Below are 17,103 nucleotides of genomic sequence, written 5' to 3' on the forward strand. Positions count from 1 at the left end.
GTAAGTGTGATTTAAACAAGAATAGCTAAATAAATACATTTATATATATATATTAAAAAAATGGGTATTTCTGTCTGTCATTCCGTCGTACATTTTTTTTTCCTTTTACGGAAGGTTTTTTTGTAGAGAATAAATGATGAAAAAAACACTTGAACGGTTTAAAAGAGGAGAAAACACGAAAAAAATTAAAATAAAATTTTGAAACATAGTTTATCTTCAATTTCGACTCTTTATCATTCAAAATTCAACCGACAAAAAGAAGAGAAAAGCTAGCTCATTTGAATCTTTTTGAAAAAATAAAAAAAAGAATTTATGGAACATCATTAGTCATTTTTCCTGATTTAAGATACATTTTAGAATTTTGATGACATGTTTTAAATTGGTTAAAATCCAATCTGCACTTTGTTAGAATATTTAACAAATTGGACCAAGCTATAGTTCTAACAAAGACAAATCAGTATTTCTTCTAGATTTTCCAGAACAAAAATTTTAAAAGAAATTCAAAATACTTTGAAATAAGATTTAAATTTGATTCTACAGATTTTCTAGATTTGCCAGAATAATTTTTTTGAATTTTAATCATAGTAAGTTTGAAGAAATATTTCACAAATATTCTTCGTCGAAAAAACAGAAACTAAAATTATTCTTTACAATAAAAAAAAAAATTTTTTTTTACTTGAACATTGATTTAAATTGTCAGGAAAGAAGAGGAAGAAATTTAAAAGGTAAAAAGGTATATTTGTTTAAAAATCCTAAAATCATTTTTAAGGTTGTATTTTTTTCTCTAAAATTGTATTTCTAAAAGTAATAAGAAGCAAAGTAAAAAATAAATGAATTTATTTAAACAAGTGAAGACCCATCCATCCATCCATTTTCTACCGCTTATTCCAAGTGAAGACCAAGTCTTTAAAATATTTTCTTGGATTTTCAAATTCTATTTGAGTTTTGTCTCTTTTAGAATTAAAAATGTGGAGCAAAGCGAGACCAGCTTGCTAGTAAAAAAAATAAATAGAGGCAGCTCACTGGTAAGTGCTGCTCTTTGAGCTATTTTTAGAACAGGCCAGCGGGCGACTGATCTGGTCCTTACGGGCTACCTGGTGACCGCGGGCACCGCGTTGGTGACCCCTGCCCTAGTATATACAATAATATAAACCAAGTCATTGTATTTCATTTAGGATTATTTCATATCTTCATTTAAATAAAAATATATTTGTATCTTTTTTAGATACAGTCAATAAATAATGTGAACATGTATCATAACATGGAAATCTAAGAGAACGTGTTGTGGATGATTGTGGACTGGGAATTTTTTTTATTTATTTTTTTTACACATTTTTATTAAAAAAAAAAAAAAAGTTTTTCCGACGTATTACATTTTAGACGATTTCTCTTCTTAGTTATTATTTCTCCGGCTGTAGAAAAGAGCCGCTCACAGGGCACAGAGGAGGCGACACAGTTGGCGTATCGGTCACGTGACCAAAACAGCTCATGATCGGTCACGTGACTTTCTAAAAGCGGTACGCGCACCGACACAGGGTTTTGCTCTATGAGCTCGACGCATGCGCCGATGCATCGGTGTTGCCGGACCCATCACTACTAGTTCGTCTTGTTTAAGATAGCATGATTTATCAAGACAGTTTATATAGGCTGACCATATTGTGAAATCCCAAAAAGAGGACACATATATGCGTGCCAAGGCCGGGACTAGGTGAACATTTGCCAATGATACTTGAACTTGCTTTATAATTAATATATTTATTTAAATAAAGCATTTTTTCTCCTCTGTTGACAGCAGTGTTGGCACTAGGAATTTTCATAATGGGGCCCCAGGGACCCATCAAGTCATAAAAATGGGGTCCCACAGTAAATTTTTGGGGACCCACTTTTTTGTAAGCGTTTTGCAAACAAATGACAAATGTATGCATTATCACATACTTGCCAACCCTCCCGGATTTTCCGGGAGACTCCCGAAATTCAGCGCCTCTCCCGAAAACCTCCCGTGACAAATTTTCTCCCGAAAATCTCCCGAAATTCAGGCGGAGCTGGAAGCCACGCCCCCTCCAGCTCCATGCGGACCTGAGTGACGTCAGGTGCGCAACACCACGTAAATCGTTGGCCAACCAAAAAGTAACCCCAGTACGTTATAGCCAACATTCACCAGGAGATGGCAACAGACAAACATAGATAACTCTATTACATTATTCCCCTTTTAGAAATGTATAGAAGTTACTCAAAATAAATAAACAACCCAACCAAAAAATGCAGCAGCTCAATTAAAAAACTGTACTTAAGCCACATTCTTTTTTTTTTTTTTTTTTTAGTACTGAACTCTTAACCCTCATTTGTAAAAAAATAACATGCTTATTATACAAACAGTATTGTCACATTTAACACAGATTTTTATACTGTCTTCAGAGATTCAGTTTTTTTGGTGGTACTCGAAACCTTTCTGGGTACCTGCGAAAGGGTGTTCAGCATGGTTAGAAAAATAGTGACAGAGAATAGAACAAGGATGGACAATTCAACCCTTAACTCAACAATGAGTAGATGAGTGTTATGTGTAAATAAATGAACACTGAAATTCAAGTATTTCTTTTATTTATATATATATATATATATATATATATATATATATATATATATATATATATATATATATATATATACAGCTAGAATTCACTGAAAGTCAAGTATTTCTTATATATATATATATATATGAAATACTTGACTTGGTGAATTCTAGCTGTAAATATACTCCTCCCCTCTTAGCCCCTCCCCCAACCACGCCCCCGCCCCACCCCGACCGCACCCCCCACCTCCCGAAATCGGAGGTCTCAAGGTTGGCAAGTATGCATTATCATGTTATATCTCACATTCTATATTGTGTTTTGGAAAAAGGTTGTCATAAACGTTACTTCATTCATTTTAAAAAATAATACAAAAGAAAACAAATGTGTATGCGTATGTAAATGTATTCAGTTATAAATATTCATTCACTTTCTTCTTTCCTTCATGGATCTAAACTTTACCGCTGCTGGTCGTTTTTTCTATGTTTTTATTTAATAAGTTGTAAGTGTATTTATTTCGGTATAAAAGTGTAAAAAGTGTTTTGCTTGGGTCATGAAATGATGATAATGGTGTGCCAGGGCATACTTACATTTTATATTTAAATCTCTGGAGTCTACATCAACTTCACATCCATCCCTCATTTCAAAATGTTTTCGATTTTTTATGTTGTTTTTTTTCTTTGTTTGTTTTCCGCCCTTTTTTGTCAAACAAAACTATGTTTTTTATGGCAAACACACAAAATATGCAAAATCTTCCACCAAAAATAGTTTTCTTAGTGTAATATTTGATGTGAAGTAATGGGAACCTTGGATAGGTCAATAATTCATAATAACATTGATTTTGATTCAATATTATGTTTTGAGCAATGACAGTTTGAAAGAAAAAAAAAACAGCTTTGTTTTATTAGTCAACATTGCAACTTTTTCTAAATTACATTTCACCTTTTAAGCTTTTTTATTTCACTTTTGTTATGTTTTTGTTTATTTTAATAGTATTTTTAGAATGTGCCGTGGGCCTTTAAAACATTAGCTGTGGGACGCAAATGGTAAAAAAAAAAAAAAAAATCAAAAATTAAAATCTGCGTCCTTTCTGATTTCAATGCGTTAAAAAGACACAAAAAGTGTGTTGACAGTATAACAAAATAAGTCACACTTATGTTCTGTAATATTCACAGTTTTGGAAAAAAAGTGCAGAGGTAGAAATATTCAAAATAACCTCTTGTATTGATTGATTGATTGAAACTTTTATTAGTAGATTGCACAGTGAAGTAAATATTGCGTACAATTGACCACTAAATGGTAACACCCCAATAAGTTTTTCAACTTGTTTAAGTCCACGTTAATCAATTCATGGTAACTATTAGGAGGGGTTGTGTTCTATTTGTCCTCCTACAGAAACATTATTAATACAACAAATGTATTTTTCCATTTTTGAAAAAGCTCCAAAGAGCCACTATGGCAGTGCTCGAGAGCCGCATGCGTTGCCTACCCCCGTCCTAGATAAAATATAATAATAATAATAAATCATTTCTACAACTCTTATTTTTTTGTGATAGTGATTGGCGGTCACAAAAAACATTCATGAAGTTTGTTTCTTTTATTTGGGTCAGTATGGTATTTGGATTATTTTATACACCTCTGAACATGACTGTCAAATCAACTTTTAGCTAATACCAAGACACCAAAATAACACCTAAATCATTATCAATACATAGAAATACGCCCATTTTAGTAGATTTGAGTCCATCCATCCATCCATCCATCTTCTTCCGCTTATCCGAGGTCGGGTCGCGGGGGAAGCAGCTTAAGCAGGGAAGCCCAGACTTCCCTCTCCCCAGCCACTTCGTCCAGCTCCTCCCGGGGGATCCCGAGGCGTTCCCAGGCCAGCCGGGAGACATAGTCTTCCCTGCGTGTCCTGGGTCTTCCCCGTGGCCTCCTACCGGTCGGACGTGCCCGAAACACCTCCCTAGGGAGGCGTTCGGGTGGCATCCTGACCAGATGCCCGAACCACCTCATCTGGCTCCTCTCCATGTGGAGGAGCAGCGGCTTTACTTTGAGCTCCCCCCGAATGGCAGAGCTTCTCACCCTATCTCTAAGGGAGAGCCCCGCCACTCGGCGGAGGAAACTCATTTCGGCCGCTTGTACCCGTGATCTTGTCCTTTCGGTCATGACCCAAAGCTCATGACCATAGGTGAGGATGGGAACGTAGATCGACCGGTAAATCGAGAGCTTTGCCTTCCGGCTCAGCTCCTTCTTCACCACAACGGATCGATACAGCGTCCGCATTACTGAAGACGCCGCACCGATCCGCCTGTCGATCTCACGATCCACTCTTCCCCCACTCGTGAACAAGACTCCGAGGTACTTGAACTCCTCCACTTGGGGCAAGATCTCCTCCCCAACCCGTAGATGGCACTCCACCCTTTTCCGGGAGAGAACCATGGACTCGGACTTGGAGGTGCTGATTCCCATCCCAGTCGCTTCACACTCGGCTGCGAACCGATCCAGTGAGAGCTGAAGATCTTGGCCGGAGGAAGCCATCAGGACCACATCATCTGCAAAAAGCAGAGACCTAATCCTGCAGCCACCAAACCAGATCCCCTCAACGCCCTGACTGCGCCTAGAAATTCTGTCCATAAAGATTATGAACAGAATCGGTGACAAAGGGCAGCCTTGGCGGAGTCCAACCCTCACTGGAAACGTGCCCGACTTACTGCCGGCAATGCGGACCAAGCTCTGACACTGATTATACAGGGAGCGAACTGCCACAATAAGACAGTCCGCTACCCCATACTCTCTGAGCACTCCCCACAGGTCGAATGCCTTCTCCAAGTCCACAAAGCACATGTAGACTGGTTGGGCAAACTCCCATGCACCCTCAAGGACCCTGCCGAGAGTATAGAGCTGGTCCACAGTTCCACGACCAGGACGAAAACCACACTGTTCCTCCTGAATCCGAGGTTCGACTATCCGGCGTAGCCTCCTCTCCAGTACACCTGAATAGACCTTACCGGGAAGGCTGAGGAGTGTGATCCCACGATAGTTGGAACACACCCTCCGGTTCCCCTTCTTAAAGAGAGGAACCACCACCCCGGTCTGCCAATCCAGAGGTACCGCCCCCGATGTCCACGCGATGTTGCAGAGTCTTGTCAACCAAGACAGCCCCACAACATCCAGAGCCTTAAGGAACTCCGGGCGGATCTCATCCACCCCCGGGGCCTTGCCACCGAGGAGCTTTTTAACTACCTCGGCAACCTCAGCCCCAGAAATAGGAGAGCCCACCACAGATTCCCCAGGCACTGCTTCCTCATAGGAAGACGTGCTGGTAGGATTGAGGAGGTCTTCGAAGTATTCCCTCCACCGATCCACAACATCCGCAGTCGAGGTCAGCAGAACACCATCCGCACCATACACGGTGTTGACACTGCACTGCTTCCCCTTCCTGAGGCGGCGGATGGTGGTCCAGAAAGGCTTCGAAGCCGTCCGGAAGTCTTTTTCCATGGCCTCCCCGAACTCCTCCCATGTCCGAGTTTTTGCCTCCGCGACCGCTGAAGCCGCACACCGCTTGGCCTGTCGGTACCTGTCTGCTGCCTCAGGAGTCCCATGAGCCAAAAGAACCCGATAGGACTCCTTCTTCAGCCTGACGGCATCCCTCACCGCCGGCGTCCACCAACGGGTTCTAGGATTACCGCCACGACAGGCACCAACTACTTTGCGGCCACAGCTCCAATCGGCCGCCTCGACAACAGAGGTACGGAACATTGTCCACTCGGACTCAATGTCCAGCACCTCCCTCGTGACATGTTCAAAGTTCTTCCGGAGGTGGTAGATTTGAGTCCTTAGTCTGTATTTATAGGGCCTATTTTTTTTTTATTATCAATAATGTTTATTTTGATACAGCTTATAAACAGAGATGTCCGATAATATCGGCCTGCTGATATTATCGGCCGATGAATGCTTTAAAATGTAATATCGGAAATTATCGGTATCGGCTTTTTTATAATCGGTATGGTTTTTTATTTTTATTTTATTTTATTATTAAATCAACATAAAAAACACAAGATACACTTACAATTAGTGCACCAACCCAAAAAAACTCCCTCCCCCATTTACACTCATTCACACAAAAGGGTTGTTTCTTTCTGTTATTAATATTCTGGTTCCTACATTATATATCAGTATATATCAGTACAGTCTGCAAGGGATACAGTCCGTAAGCACACATGATGCTGGTCCACTAATAGTACTAATCTTTAACAGTTAATTTTACTAATTTTCATTAATTACTAATTTCTATGTAACTGTTTTTATATTGTTTTACTTTCTTTTTTATTCAAGAAATTGTTTTTAATTTATTTATATTATTTGATATACATTTTTAAAAAAAGGACCTTATCATCACCATACTTGGTTTGTCCAAATTAGGCATGATAATGTGTTAATTCCACGACTGTATACATCGGTATCGGTTGATATCAGTATCGGTAATTAAGATTTGGACAATATCGGAATATCGGATATCGGCAAAAAGCCATTATCGGACATCCCTACTTATTAGAGATGCGCGGTTTGCGGACACAACCGCGGAGTCCGCGGATTATCCGCGGGTCGGGCGGTTGAAATAAAAAAAAAAGAGATTTTAAATAGATTCAGGCGGGTGGCAGTTAAACCAATTTGGAAATATACAGGTAAAAGCCAGTAAATTAGAATATTTTGAAAAACTTGATTTATTTCAGTAATTGCATTCAAAAGGTGTAACTTGTACATTATATTTATTCATTGCACACAGACTGATGCATTCAAATGTTTATTTCATTTAATTTTGATGATTTGAAGTGGCAACAAATGAAAATCCAAAATTCTGTGTGTCACAAAATTAGAATATTACTTAAAGCTAATACAAAAAAGGGATTTTTAGAAATGTTGGCCAACTGAAAAGTATGAAAATGAAAAATATGAGCATGTACAATACTCAATACTTGGTTGGAGCTCCTTTTGCCTCAATTACTGCGTTAATGCGGCGTGGCATGGAGTCGATGAGTTTCTGGCACTGCTCAGGTGTTATGAGAGCCCAGGTTGCTCTGATAGTGGCCTTCAACTCTTCTGCGTTTTTGGGTCTGGCATTCTGCATCTTCCTTTTCACAATACCCCACAGATTTTCTATGGGGCTAAGGTCAGGGGAGTTGGCGGGCCAATTTAGAACAGAAATACCATGGTCCGTAAACCAGGCACGGGTAGATTTTGCGCTGTGTGCAGGCGCCAAGTCCTGTTGGAACTTGAAATCTCCATCTCCATAGAGCAGGTCAGCAGCAGGAAGCATGAAGTGCTCTAAAACTTGCTGGTAGACGGCTGCGTTGACCCTGGAACTCAGGAAACAGAGTGGACCGACACCAGCAGATGACATGGCACCCCAAACCATCACCCAACCATGCAAATTTTGCATTTCCTTTGGAAATCGAGGTCCCGGGGTCTGGAGGAAGACAGGAGAGGCACAGGATCCACGTTGCCTGAAGTCTAGTGTAAAGTTTCCACCATCAGTGATGGTTTGGGGTGCCATGTCATCTGCTGGTGTCGGTCCACTCTGTTTCCTGAGATCCAGGGTCAACGCAGCCGTCTACCAGCAAGTTTTAGACCACTTCATGCTTCCTGCTGCTGACCTGCTCTATGGAGATGGAGATTTCAAGTTCCAACAGGACTTGGCGCCTGCACACAGCGCAAAATCTACCCGTGCCTGGTTTACGGACCATGATATTTCTGTTCTAAATTGGCCCGCCAACTCCCCTGACCTTAGCCCCATAGAAAATCTGTGGGGTATTGTGAAAAGGAAGATGCAGAATGCCAGACCCAAAAACGCAGAAGAGTTGAAGGCCACTATCAGAGCAACCTGGGCTCTCATAACACCTGAGCAGTGCCAGAAACTCATCGACTCCATGCCACGCCGCATTAACGCAGTAATTGAGGCAAAAGGAGCTCCAACCAAGTATTGAGTATTGTACATGCTCATATTTTTCATTTTCATACTTTTCAGTTGGCCAACATTTCTAAAAATCCCTTTTTTGTATTAGCCTTAAGTAATATTCTAATTTTGTGACACACGGAATTTTGGATTTTCATTTGTTGCCACTTCAAATCATCAAAATTAAATGAAATAAACATTTGAATGCATCAGTCTGTGTGCAATGAATAAATATAATGTACAAGTTACACCTTTTGAATGCAATTACTGAAATAAATCAAGTTTTTCAAAATATTCTAATTTACTGGCTTTTACCTGTATATACATAGTTAAATGTTGTTACCCACATACGAAAAACGAGCAGGCACCTGCAGCATATGCCACAACAGAGGAAGAAAAAAAAAAGAGATGGACACTTTTACGGAGCGGAGAAGGGACGCCTCGCCGGGGTCCGGGACCGAGGTCCCTTCCCCCGAGAGGGCCCCACCGGGAGCCGTAGCTGAGGTGACCCGCGAGAAGGGCCCGACGCACGTCCAGGGTCACCACCGCGCCCACCGCACCGACACCCCGCCTCGTCCGCCTTCGCCGCGGCCGGCGTCACGCGCAGCAGGTAAGCAGCTTACCTGCCCGCCACCCCCGTGGCCGGGGGCTCGTAACAGGGGTCGCTCCGCCCGCGCAGCTTACCTGCCCGCCACCCCCGTTGCCGGGGGCGCGTAACAGGGGTCACTCCGCGCGCAGTGCGCTCACGAAAGGGGTGGGGCTCACCCTGGTGAGCCGAGTGGGCCACTTTTGGTAAGCAGAACTGGCGCTGCGGGATGAACCGAACGCCGGGTTAAGGCGCCCGATGCCGACGCTCATCAGACCCCAGAAAAGGTGTTGGTTGATATAGACAGCAGGACGGTGGCCATGGAAGTCGGAACCCGCTAAGGAGTGTGTAACAACCCACCTGCCGAATCAACTAGCCCTGAAAATGGATGGCGCTGGAGCGTCGGGCCCATACCCGGCCGTCGCCGGCAGCGAGAGCCGCGAGGGCTAGGCCGCGACGAGTAGGATGGCCGCCGCGGTGCGCGCTGAAGCCTCGGGCGCGAGCCCGGGTGGAGCCGCCGCGGGTGCGGGGGACATCGCACCTCCACGCGCTTGGAGGTGCGCTCAGCGCGGCTCCCAGATGATTGCGCACTGGTGTGCGTCTGGGCCATGACAGCGTGGCAAATTGAATGTCTCTGCTGAATTGGATCAGTCTCCTTTCTTTAACAGGCAAAAGCTTTATAACCTCACTAATGCCTTGCATCGTCTATATTAGATATATAACAACGGGCGGGTGCGGTTTTGATTAAATGTTAGTTCGGGTGCGGATGGTTGACGACTTTTGTGATGCGGTTGCGGATGAAATAATTGCCTATCCGCGCATCTCTACTACTTATACACAATCAAAGTCTATGATCAATTATTAATAGCCTAATTCGGTTCATTGTTCCATTACTTTCTAGATACGTGTAAGCCTCATGATGTGTTCAATCCCCGGGCTCCCGACACCAGGCTCCGAAGTAACCGTTGCCATCAAGAGAGTCAACCCAAACCCCAAATGTGGTCTCGTGGAACTGTGGGTCAACATGGACGTGGGCAGGAAACATGCCTATCAGCAAATGAATGAGCACATACAGTTCCCTCAAAGATTGTTTTGTGGATCTGATGGAGAATCCGGGGATCTGTGTTTGGTTTGCATCAGCGATAAGTGGCATCGGGCTCGCATTGTGTCCATCCAAGATGAAGCTTGCCATGTCTTCCTTATTGACCAAGGACGGCCCCACGTCAGTGAGTGGGATGCCCTAGCATGGGACCAGAGTGACTGTTTCTTCCTCCCTCCTGAAATTGAATCTTGTATCCTCGCCAACGTCATCGCCCTCGAGGAGAACTGGCCCGAGAAAGCTGCCAACTTTTTGAGGTCTCTTCCTGGGAAGACGATGAGCGGAGTGGTTCAGCACGTTCTGACGCCGGACAGGACAATTCTCTTAGACATACCGTTCATCTCCAAGCAAATGTGCACCTTGGGGGCTGCAAGGAAGCTTCCGGTGGAGGAGTTTAGAGACGTTTTACTGAAATGTTTGCAGCCACCCAAAGAAAATTCACCCATCACCTGTAACGTGACACAGGTGAGTTTGAATAATGGTGTACCACTCGATGATACCAACCAGTACTTCTACCCAGAACTGCTCTGTGGCGTGTTTGAAACGGTTCTAGTGACTGAAGTAATTCATCCTCATAAAGTGTTTTGCAAACTACTAATTTACTCCCAAGCATTGAAAACTCTCTCAGAAGAGATGCAACTCTACTATGACGAGTCTTCAGATCCTAGAGAAGAACAACCAAAGACCTGCGGTGAACCGTGCGCCACTCGAGGGGAAAACCACAGATGGCATCGCTCGCTGCTAAAACAAAACGTCCAAAATGGTGATGCGCTTGTGGAAGTCATGCACGTAGACGAAGGAAAACATGAGTTTGTCCCTGTGGGATGCATCAAACCCTTACAGAAGAAATTCCTTAGAATGCCGGTGGTCACGTATCGCTTTTCCCTATATGGGGTGGTGGAGGGTGGCACAGGATGGACGGAAAATCATATCAAGTATTTAAAGTCGTTGCTTCTGAACAATACGTTTGTGGTCAGGCTTGAAAAGCATCACACGTGTGACGATGCCTATAGTGTCAAACTCTACAACACAAATGGCACATGCATGAACACTTGTTTTTTGGAGAAAGCTGAACTTTTCCTAGCCACGACAACTGAAAGACCTTTGGACATCCAGATTGAACCCCCATCAGCTCTCAATACAGAAGATGTGCCAAGAGTGGATTTTCTAAACCTTGTCGATGTAGATGACCGCTTGGAAAAGGAAACATTGGCTTTTGCCGAAAATGGACCAGTTGATGATCAACGAGACACTGGTCCTACTTCTGGTCCCAGTGACCGAGATGACGCTGAACATCCTCAACCGCTATTACTCACGAATAAGGATTGTTTGACTTCCGAGGTGAAACATGTTCACCAAGATCATCTGTTATGTGTGGGAAGCACTATCAATGTAAAAGTATCCTGCATTCAAGGTCCGCACAAGTTCTGGTGTCAAAAAACTGAAAATGAAGAGACTCTAAAACTACTGATGGAAGGGCTTCAAGACCAGTATGCCTCCAGCCACCCTCTGTCCATAGTTGAGTCACCCTGTGTCGCTCGAAACCCAGACAATGGCATGTGGCATAGAGCAAAGATTATCACTAGTGGCCACTTCATCGAAGTAGATGTGCATTTTTTGGACTACGGTGCGACACGAAGGGTGCCCCTGAGAGACGTCTGCCACATTGACCCGGCATTTCTGCAACTTGATGTTCAGGCCTTTCAGTGTCGCTTAGGCAACCCAAATACACCATCTGATACTCCCTGGAACAACGCTGCATCAGTTGAGTTTCAAAAGTTTGTGCAATCTGGCAAGTCTGATATCAAATGCACAATAAAAGACAGAATTTCTGATGAAGAAGGTCAGCTGGTTAATGTGGTAGATCTTGAAACGTCAGCTCAGAGTGCTTGCAAACTGCTTGCCCAGAAATACGCTCAAGCCCTCCCCGTCGTCCCTGTGAATACGTACAGTTATTTCACGTATGATATGGAGGTTGGCAGAAAAGAGAAGGTGCGGGTAACTTCATCAGAGACTGTGCACCACTTCTTCTGCCAGCTGAACAGAAATTCTCATTTGTTCGAAGAAGTGAAGGCGGATGTTAAGAAAGTAATTGGCAAGTCTCAGTGCGGAGACAGAGACTCCATTGGACTCAACACTGCTTGCCTTGCTCGGTACACAGATAACGAGTGGTACAGAGGTCAAGTGGTGAAAATGTCTCCAAATACAGAAGTTCTCTTTGTGGACTGCGGCGACACCCTTTCAGTGAATGAGTCTGATATTCTCCCCCTGTCTGCCAGTGCAAGCGTCGTAAAGTCTGTCCCAGTATTAGCGGTTCCTCTCGGACTCTTTGGCGTTCCAGTTGATGTACCGGAGGAGGTCAACCAGTGGTTTGCAGGTCACGCTGTTGGCACAACTTTCACTATTTTTGTAGCGGCAACAGGGGATCGAGGGAAGCTGCTTGTGGAACTGTTTGACAGGTCGCTGAATATAAATGTCATTGTAAGAGAGAAGATGGTAAATGCAAAACAACAAGCAATGACCGAGAAAATTGTGCCAGCTAGCCAAGAGGTCCCAAAAGAGGCTGCATTACCAGATAAGAACTTTTTAAGAGAAGAACTTGTGTTTGTATCAAAACTTCAGGAGATGGTTGAGCAAAATAAAGAGCAGAGAAGCAATGGAACACAACAACCCAACACCACCTTGGCAACTACATTAAATAGTGACCCTGAAAAGACTCTTGGAGAGGAACCTTTGAACAGCACTATTCACAAAGAAGAAATACTCCAAACCAGCCAACCAAACACAGCAGTGACACAAAATTGCCCCCCTGAGTGCCCTGAAAGACTTAATAGTTTCACATACAAGATGCCAAATGTTTCTCCTTACTGTACAGAGGTGTACGCCTCCTGCATTGTTGGACCTAGCTACTTCTGGTGTCAGTATGCCAACACTGAAGACTTGAACGCTCTGTCAACACTTGCTCAGACAGTTGGAGAGTCCTTACAAGATACTACGGCCCCAGAGACTTTAAACCCTGGTTGTCCATGTCTTGCCCTCTTTTCCGATGACTCCCAGTGGTATCGAGCTCAAGTTGTTCGGAGGACCAACAACATGGTCAGTGTTTTGTTTGTGGACTTTGGAAACGAGTCTGAGCTAGAGATTAAATATGTGAGATCCCTCCCCATGTCTCTGATAGAATATGCTCCTCAGGCTTTCTTGTGCAGTTTGGATGGATTTGATGAGTCCAAAGGGTCGTGGGATGATCAGGTTTATGATGACATCTACACTCTTCTCGTTGATAAACCCCTCAGAGTGACAATGTTAAATGTACAAGAGCATTCAGAAACTTCCTTTCCTCAACATTTAGTGAAAATTGAGTGTGGAAATACAAATGTAAACGAGGCCATGCAAAAATACTGGAAAGCAAACATTTTTACTGAGTCTGAAATTGAAAGGGCTCAAGAAGCCACTCCCCCAAAACCTATAGAGTCCAACGTGATTCCGATCAAGGAAAGTGCAAGAACATGCTCATACAAGCACCCAAATGTTACCTTAAACAAAATGGAGGAGGTTTATGCTTCGTGTATCGTGGAACCTAATTTCTTCTGGTGTCAGTTTACCAACACAGACGACCTCGACAAGGTAGTGAGTCTTGCTCAGGTTGAAGGACGAGCAGAGCTGGACCTCAACTTCTCAGAGACCTTTGGACCAAGCAGCCTTTGCCTCGCGCTCTTTTCCACAGACAACCAATGGTATCGAGCACTGATCATAAGCAAAGAGGAAAATAGAGTCCACGTGGTGTTTGTGGACTATGGGAATGAAGCTGACCTCGCCCCTCAGAACGTGAGACCTCTGCCTCAGAGTCTGCAGGATTATGCTCCTCGGGCCTTTTTGTGCTCTCTGAATGGATTTGATGACTCCCAGGGCTCCTGGGAAGATGACGCTTACGATGACTTCTTCAATCTTCTCGTTGATAAGCCCCTCAGAGTGACTGTGTCTCGTGTTAAAGACCATCCAGAGACCGATCTACCTTATCATGCAGTGGAAGTTGAGTGTGAAGGAGTGTCTGTGAATGCAGCAATGCAGAAATACTGGAAGCCAACCACCGGAGGACATTTTACAACTCCCACAGGGGAATCTCCCCGAAATGGTCAAAGTAGTACAGTGAATGTAAACGTTGCCATGTACGAAAAGCCAAATATCTCAAAAAATAAGCCCGAGGTTGTTTATGCCTCTTGTCTTGTGGACCCTAATTTCTTCTGGTGCCAGTTCGGTAACACACAGGTCCTGGAGCAGCTGTCAGCTCTTGCCAAGGAAGCGGGACAAGCCGAGCTGGACGAGAACTTCCTGGAGTCACTCCTTCCTGGCAGTCCTTGTCTGGCTTTGTACCCAACGGACCACAATTGGTATCGAGCTCAAGTGATCTCCAGAGTGGTCGACAACTTTCACGTGGTGTTCATCGACTATGGGAATAACTCGCACGTCAACACCAAAGATGTCAGGCCGCTGGCTCGTGGTCTGCTGGAGTTTGCCCCTCAGGCCTTTTTGTGCTCACTGAACAGATTTGAAGCGGCCATAGGCTCTTGGGACAAAGGTGCCTGCAAAGAGTTTGCTAGCCTCCTGGCTGACAAACCACTCAAAGTGACAGTGCTTCACGTGGAAGACGTCGCACAGATCGCTCTGCCTCAGTATGCAGTAGAAGTGGAGTGTGAAGGGGTGAGTGTGAATGAAATGATGGAGAAATACTGCAATGAAACAGGCTAGCTGCTCAAATACTCTGATACAGAGTGTTCTTAGTCCATTACTGACGATCCTGCTACAAATTGTTAATATAGATCTTGTTTTAGGACTTATTAGATAAGATAAGATGTGCGTTATAGACCTAGTATGTGAACTGCATTGCGTAACCGAACTATGTAATTGTTCACATTTGTCTCTTGTCTGTCCTTAACTCTTAAACATGTTTAGACTTGTTGTAATTGGAATGAATAAACATCAGGTATTAGAGTTTTTAAACCTCATGTCTGGGCTCAAGATACGGCGACCACGTTTTGGGTGTGCACAGTAAAACGTAATGCATGCAAAAGTCTGAAGTGATAATAAAATAAAATTGTGTGCATTTAAGAGACCAGTGAGATAATTTCCTTTTACCGTATTTTCCGCACCATAAGGCGCCCTGGGTTAAAAGCCGCGCCTTCAATGAACGGCATATTTCAAAACTTTGTCCACCTATAAGCCGCCCGGTGTTGTAAGCCGCATCTAACTGCGCTAAAGGAATGTCAAAAAAACAGTCAGATAGGTCAGTCAAACTTTAATAATATATTAAAAACCAGCGTTCTAACAACTCTGTTCACTCCCAAAATGTACGCAAATGTGCAATCACAAACATACGTATATCAACATGGACAGAGCTGCGTGAAAAAAGCCACCCGGCCTCTTCGCGTAAACTTAAACTTACCTTAACCACTCGCTCATCTTTTCTTCATCCATCCCTTCGAGTTAGCTTTTATGATGACGCCGGCTGGAAAGGTCTCTTTTGGCAAGGTCTTCCTTTTGAATATCACCATGGGTGGAAGTTTCTGGCCATTAGCATGGCAAGCTAGAACCACAGTGAAGGATGACTTCTCATTCCCTGTGGTGCGAATATTCACCGTACGTGCTCCCGTTGTATCCACAGTGCGGTTCACAGGAATATCAGTTGCTGTGAAATAGTAATCCGTGTGCGGATGGAGAGATTGCGTCTTTTCATGAACCGGATCCCTGACGCTTAGTAGGAGCCATTTGGTGGTCTTTACAGATGTAAACACACAAAGGAAATGAAACGTACGGTATATCCGCGCGCTTTTTCTTCTTCTACGCGGGCGGGTGGTTGCTTACAGTAGAAGAAGAAGCGCTTCCTGTTCTATGGGGGCGGGTGCTTACCTTGGCGGTTGCTTGCGTAGAAGAAGAAGCGCTTCCTGTTCTACCGGGAAAAAAGATGGCGGCTGTTTACCGAAGTTGCGAGATCGAAACTTTATGAAAATGAATCGTAATATTAATCCATATATAAAGCGCACCGGGTTAAAAGCCGCACTTTCAGCTTTTGAGTAAATTTGTGGTTTTTAGGTGCGGCTAATAGTGCGGAAAATACGGTAATTCCATGGTTTTAGTTCAGTAGTCAAACGTACGGGCCGGATCAGGCCCGCGAACGGGTTTTATCCGGCCCGCGGAATGAGTTTGCGAAGTATAAAAATTAGCCAAAATCTTTTAATGAAACAGCTGTTCTAAATGTGTCCACTAGATGTCGCAAAAGCTATTTTTTGTATCGTTGTAGATGATGCTACATATGTAAAATAAATAAACCACATGATCTTAGTGCACCAGTCGAGGAAAATGAGCAAACTACATAAATACAATCCTGTAATTCATACTTGCCAACCCTCCCGGATTTTCCGGGAGACTCCCGGAATTCAGCGCCTCTCCCGAAAACCTCCCGGGACAAATTTTCTCCCGAAATTCAGGCGGAGCTGGAAGCCACGCCCCCTCCAGCTCCATGCGGACCTGAGTGACGTCAGGTGCGCAACACCACGTAAATCGTTGGCCAACCAAAAAGTAACCCCAGTACGCTATAGCCAACATTCACCAGGAGATGGCAACAGACAAACATAGATCACTCTATTACATTCCTCCCCTTTTAGAAATGTATAGAAGTTACTCAAAATAAATAAACAACCCAACCAAAAAATGCAGCAGCTCAATTAAAAAACTGTACTTAAGCCACATTCTTTTCTTTTCTTTTTTTTAGTACTGAACTCTTAACCCTCATTTGTAAACAATAACATGCTTATTATACAAACAGTATTGTCACTTTTAACAAAGATTTTTATACTGTCTTCAGAGATTCAGTTTTTTTGGTGGTACTCGAAACCTTTCT

At 43.6% G+C, this 17,103-nt stretch overlaps 1 protein-coding gene across 1 annotated transcript; it reads left to right on the forward strand.

Annotated features, from left to right (window-relative positions):
* Nucleotides 1-10,015: 10,015 nt before the first annotated feature.
* LOC133571938 (tudor domain-containing 6-like) lies at nt 10,016-15,300 on the forward strand. The gene has a single exon (XM_061924484.1). The coding sequence runs from the start codon at nt 10,026-10,028 to the stop codon at nt 14,952-14,954; it is 4,929 nt and encodes a 1,642-aa protein (XP_061780468.1). The 5' UTR covers nt 10,016-10,025; the 3' UTR covers nt 14,955-15,300.
* The last annotated feature ends 1,803 nt before the right edge of the window (nt 15,301-17,103 follow it).

Source organism: Nerophis lumbriciformis, linkage group LG29 (assembly GCF_033978685.3).
Source record: "Nerophis lumbriciformis linkage group LG29, RoL_Nlum_v2.1, whole genome shotgun sequence".
NCBI classification, from domain to species: domain Eukaryota; kingdom Metazoa; phylum Chordata; class Actinopteri; order Syngnathiformes; family Syngnathidae; genus Nerophis; species Nerophis lumbriciformis.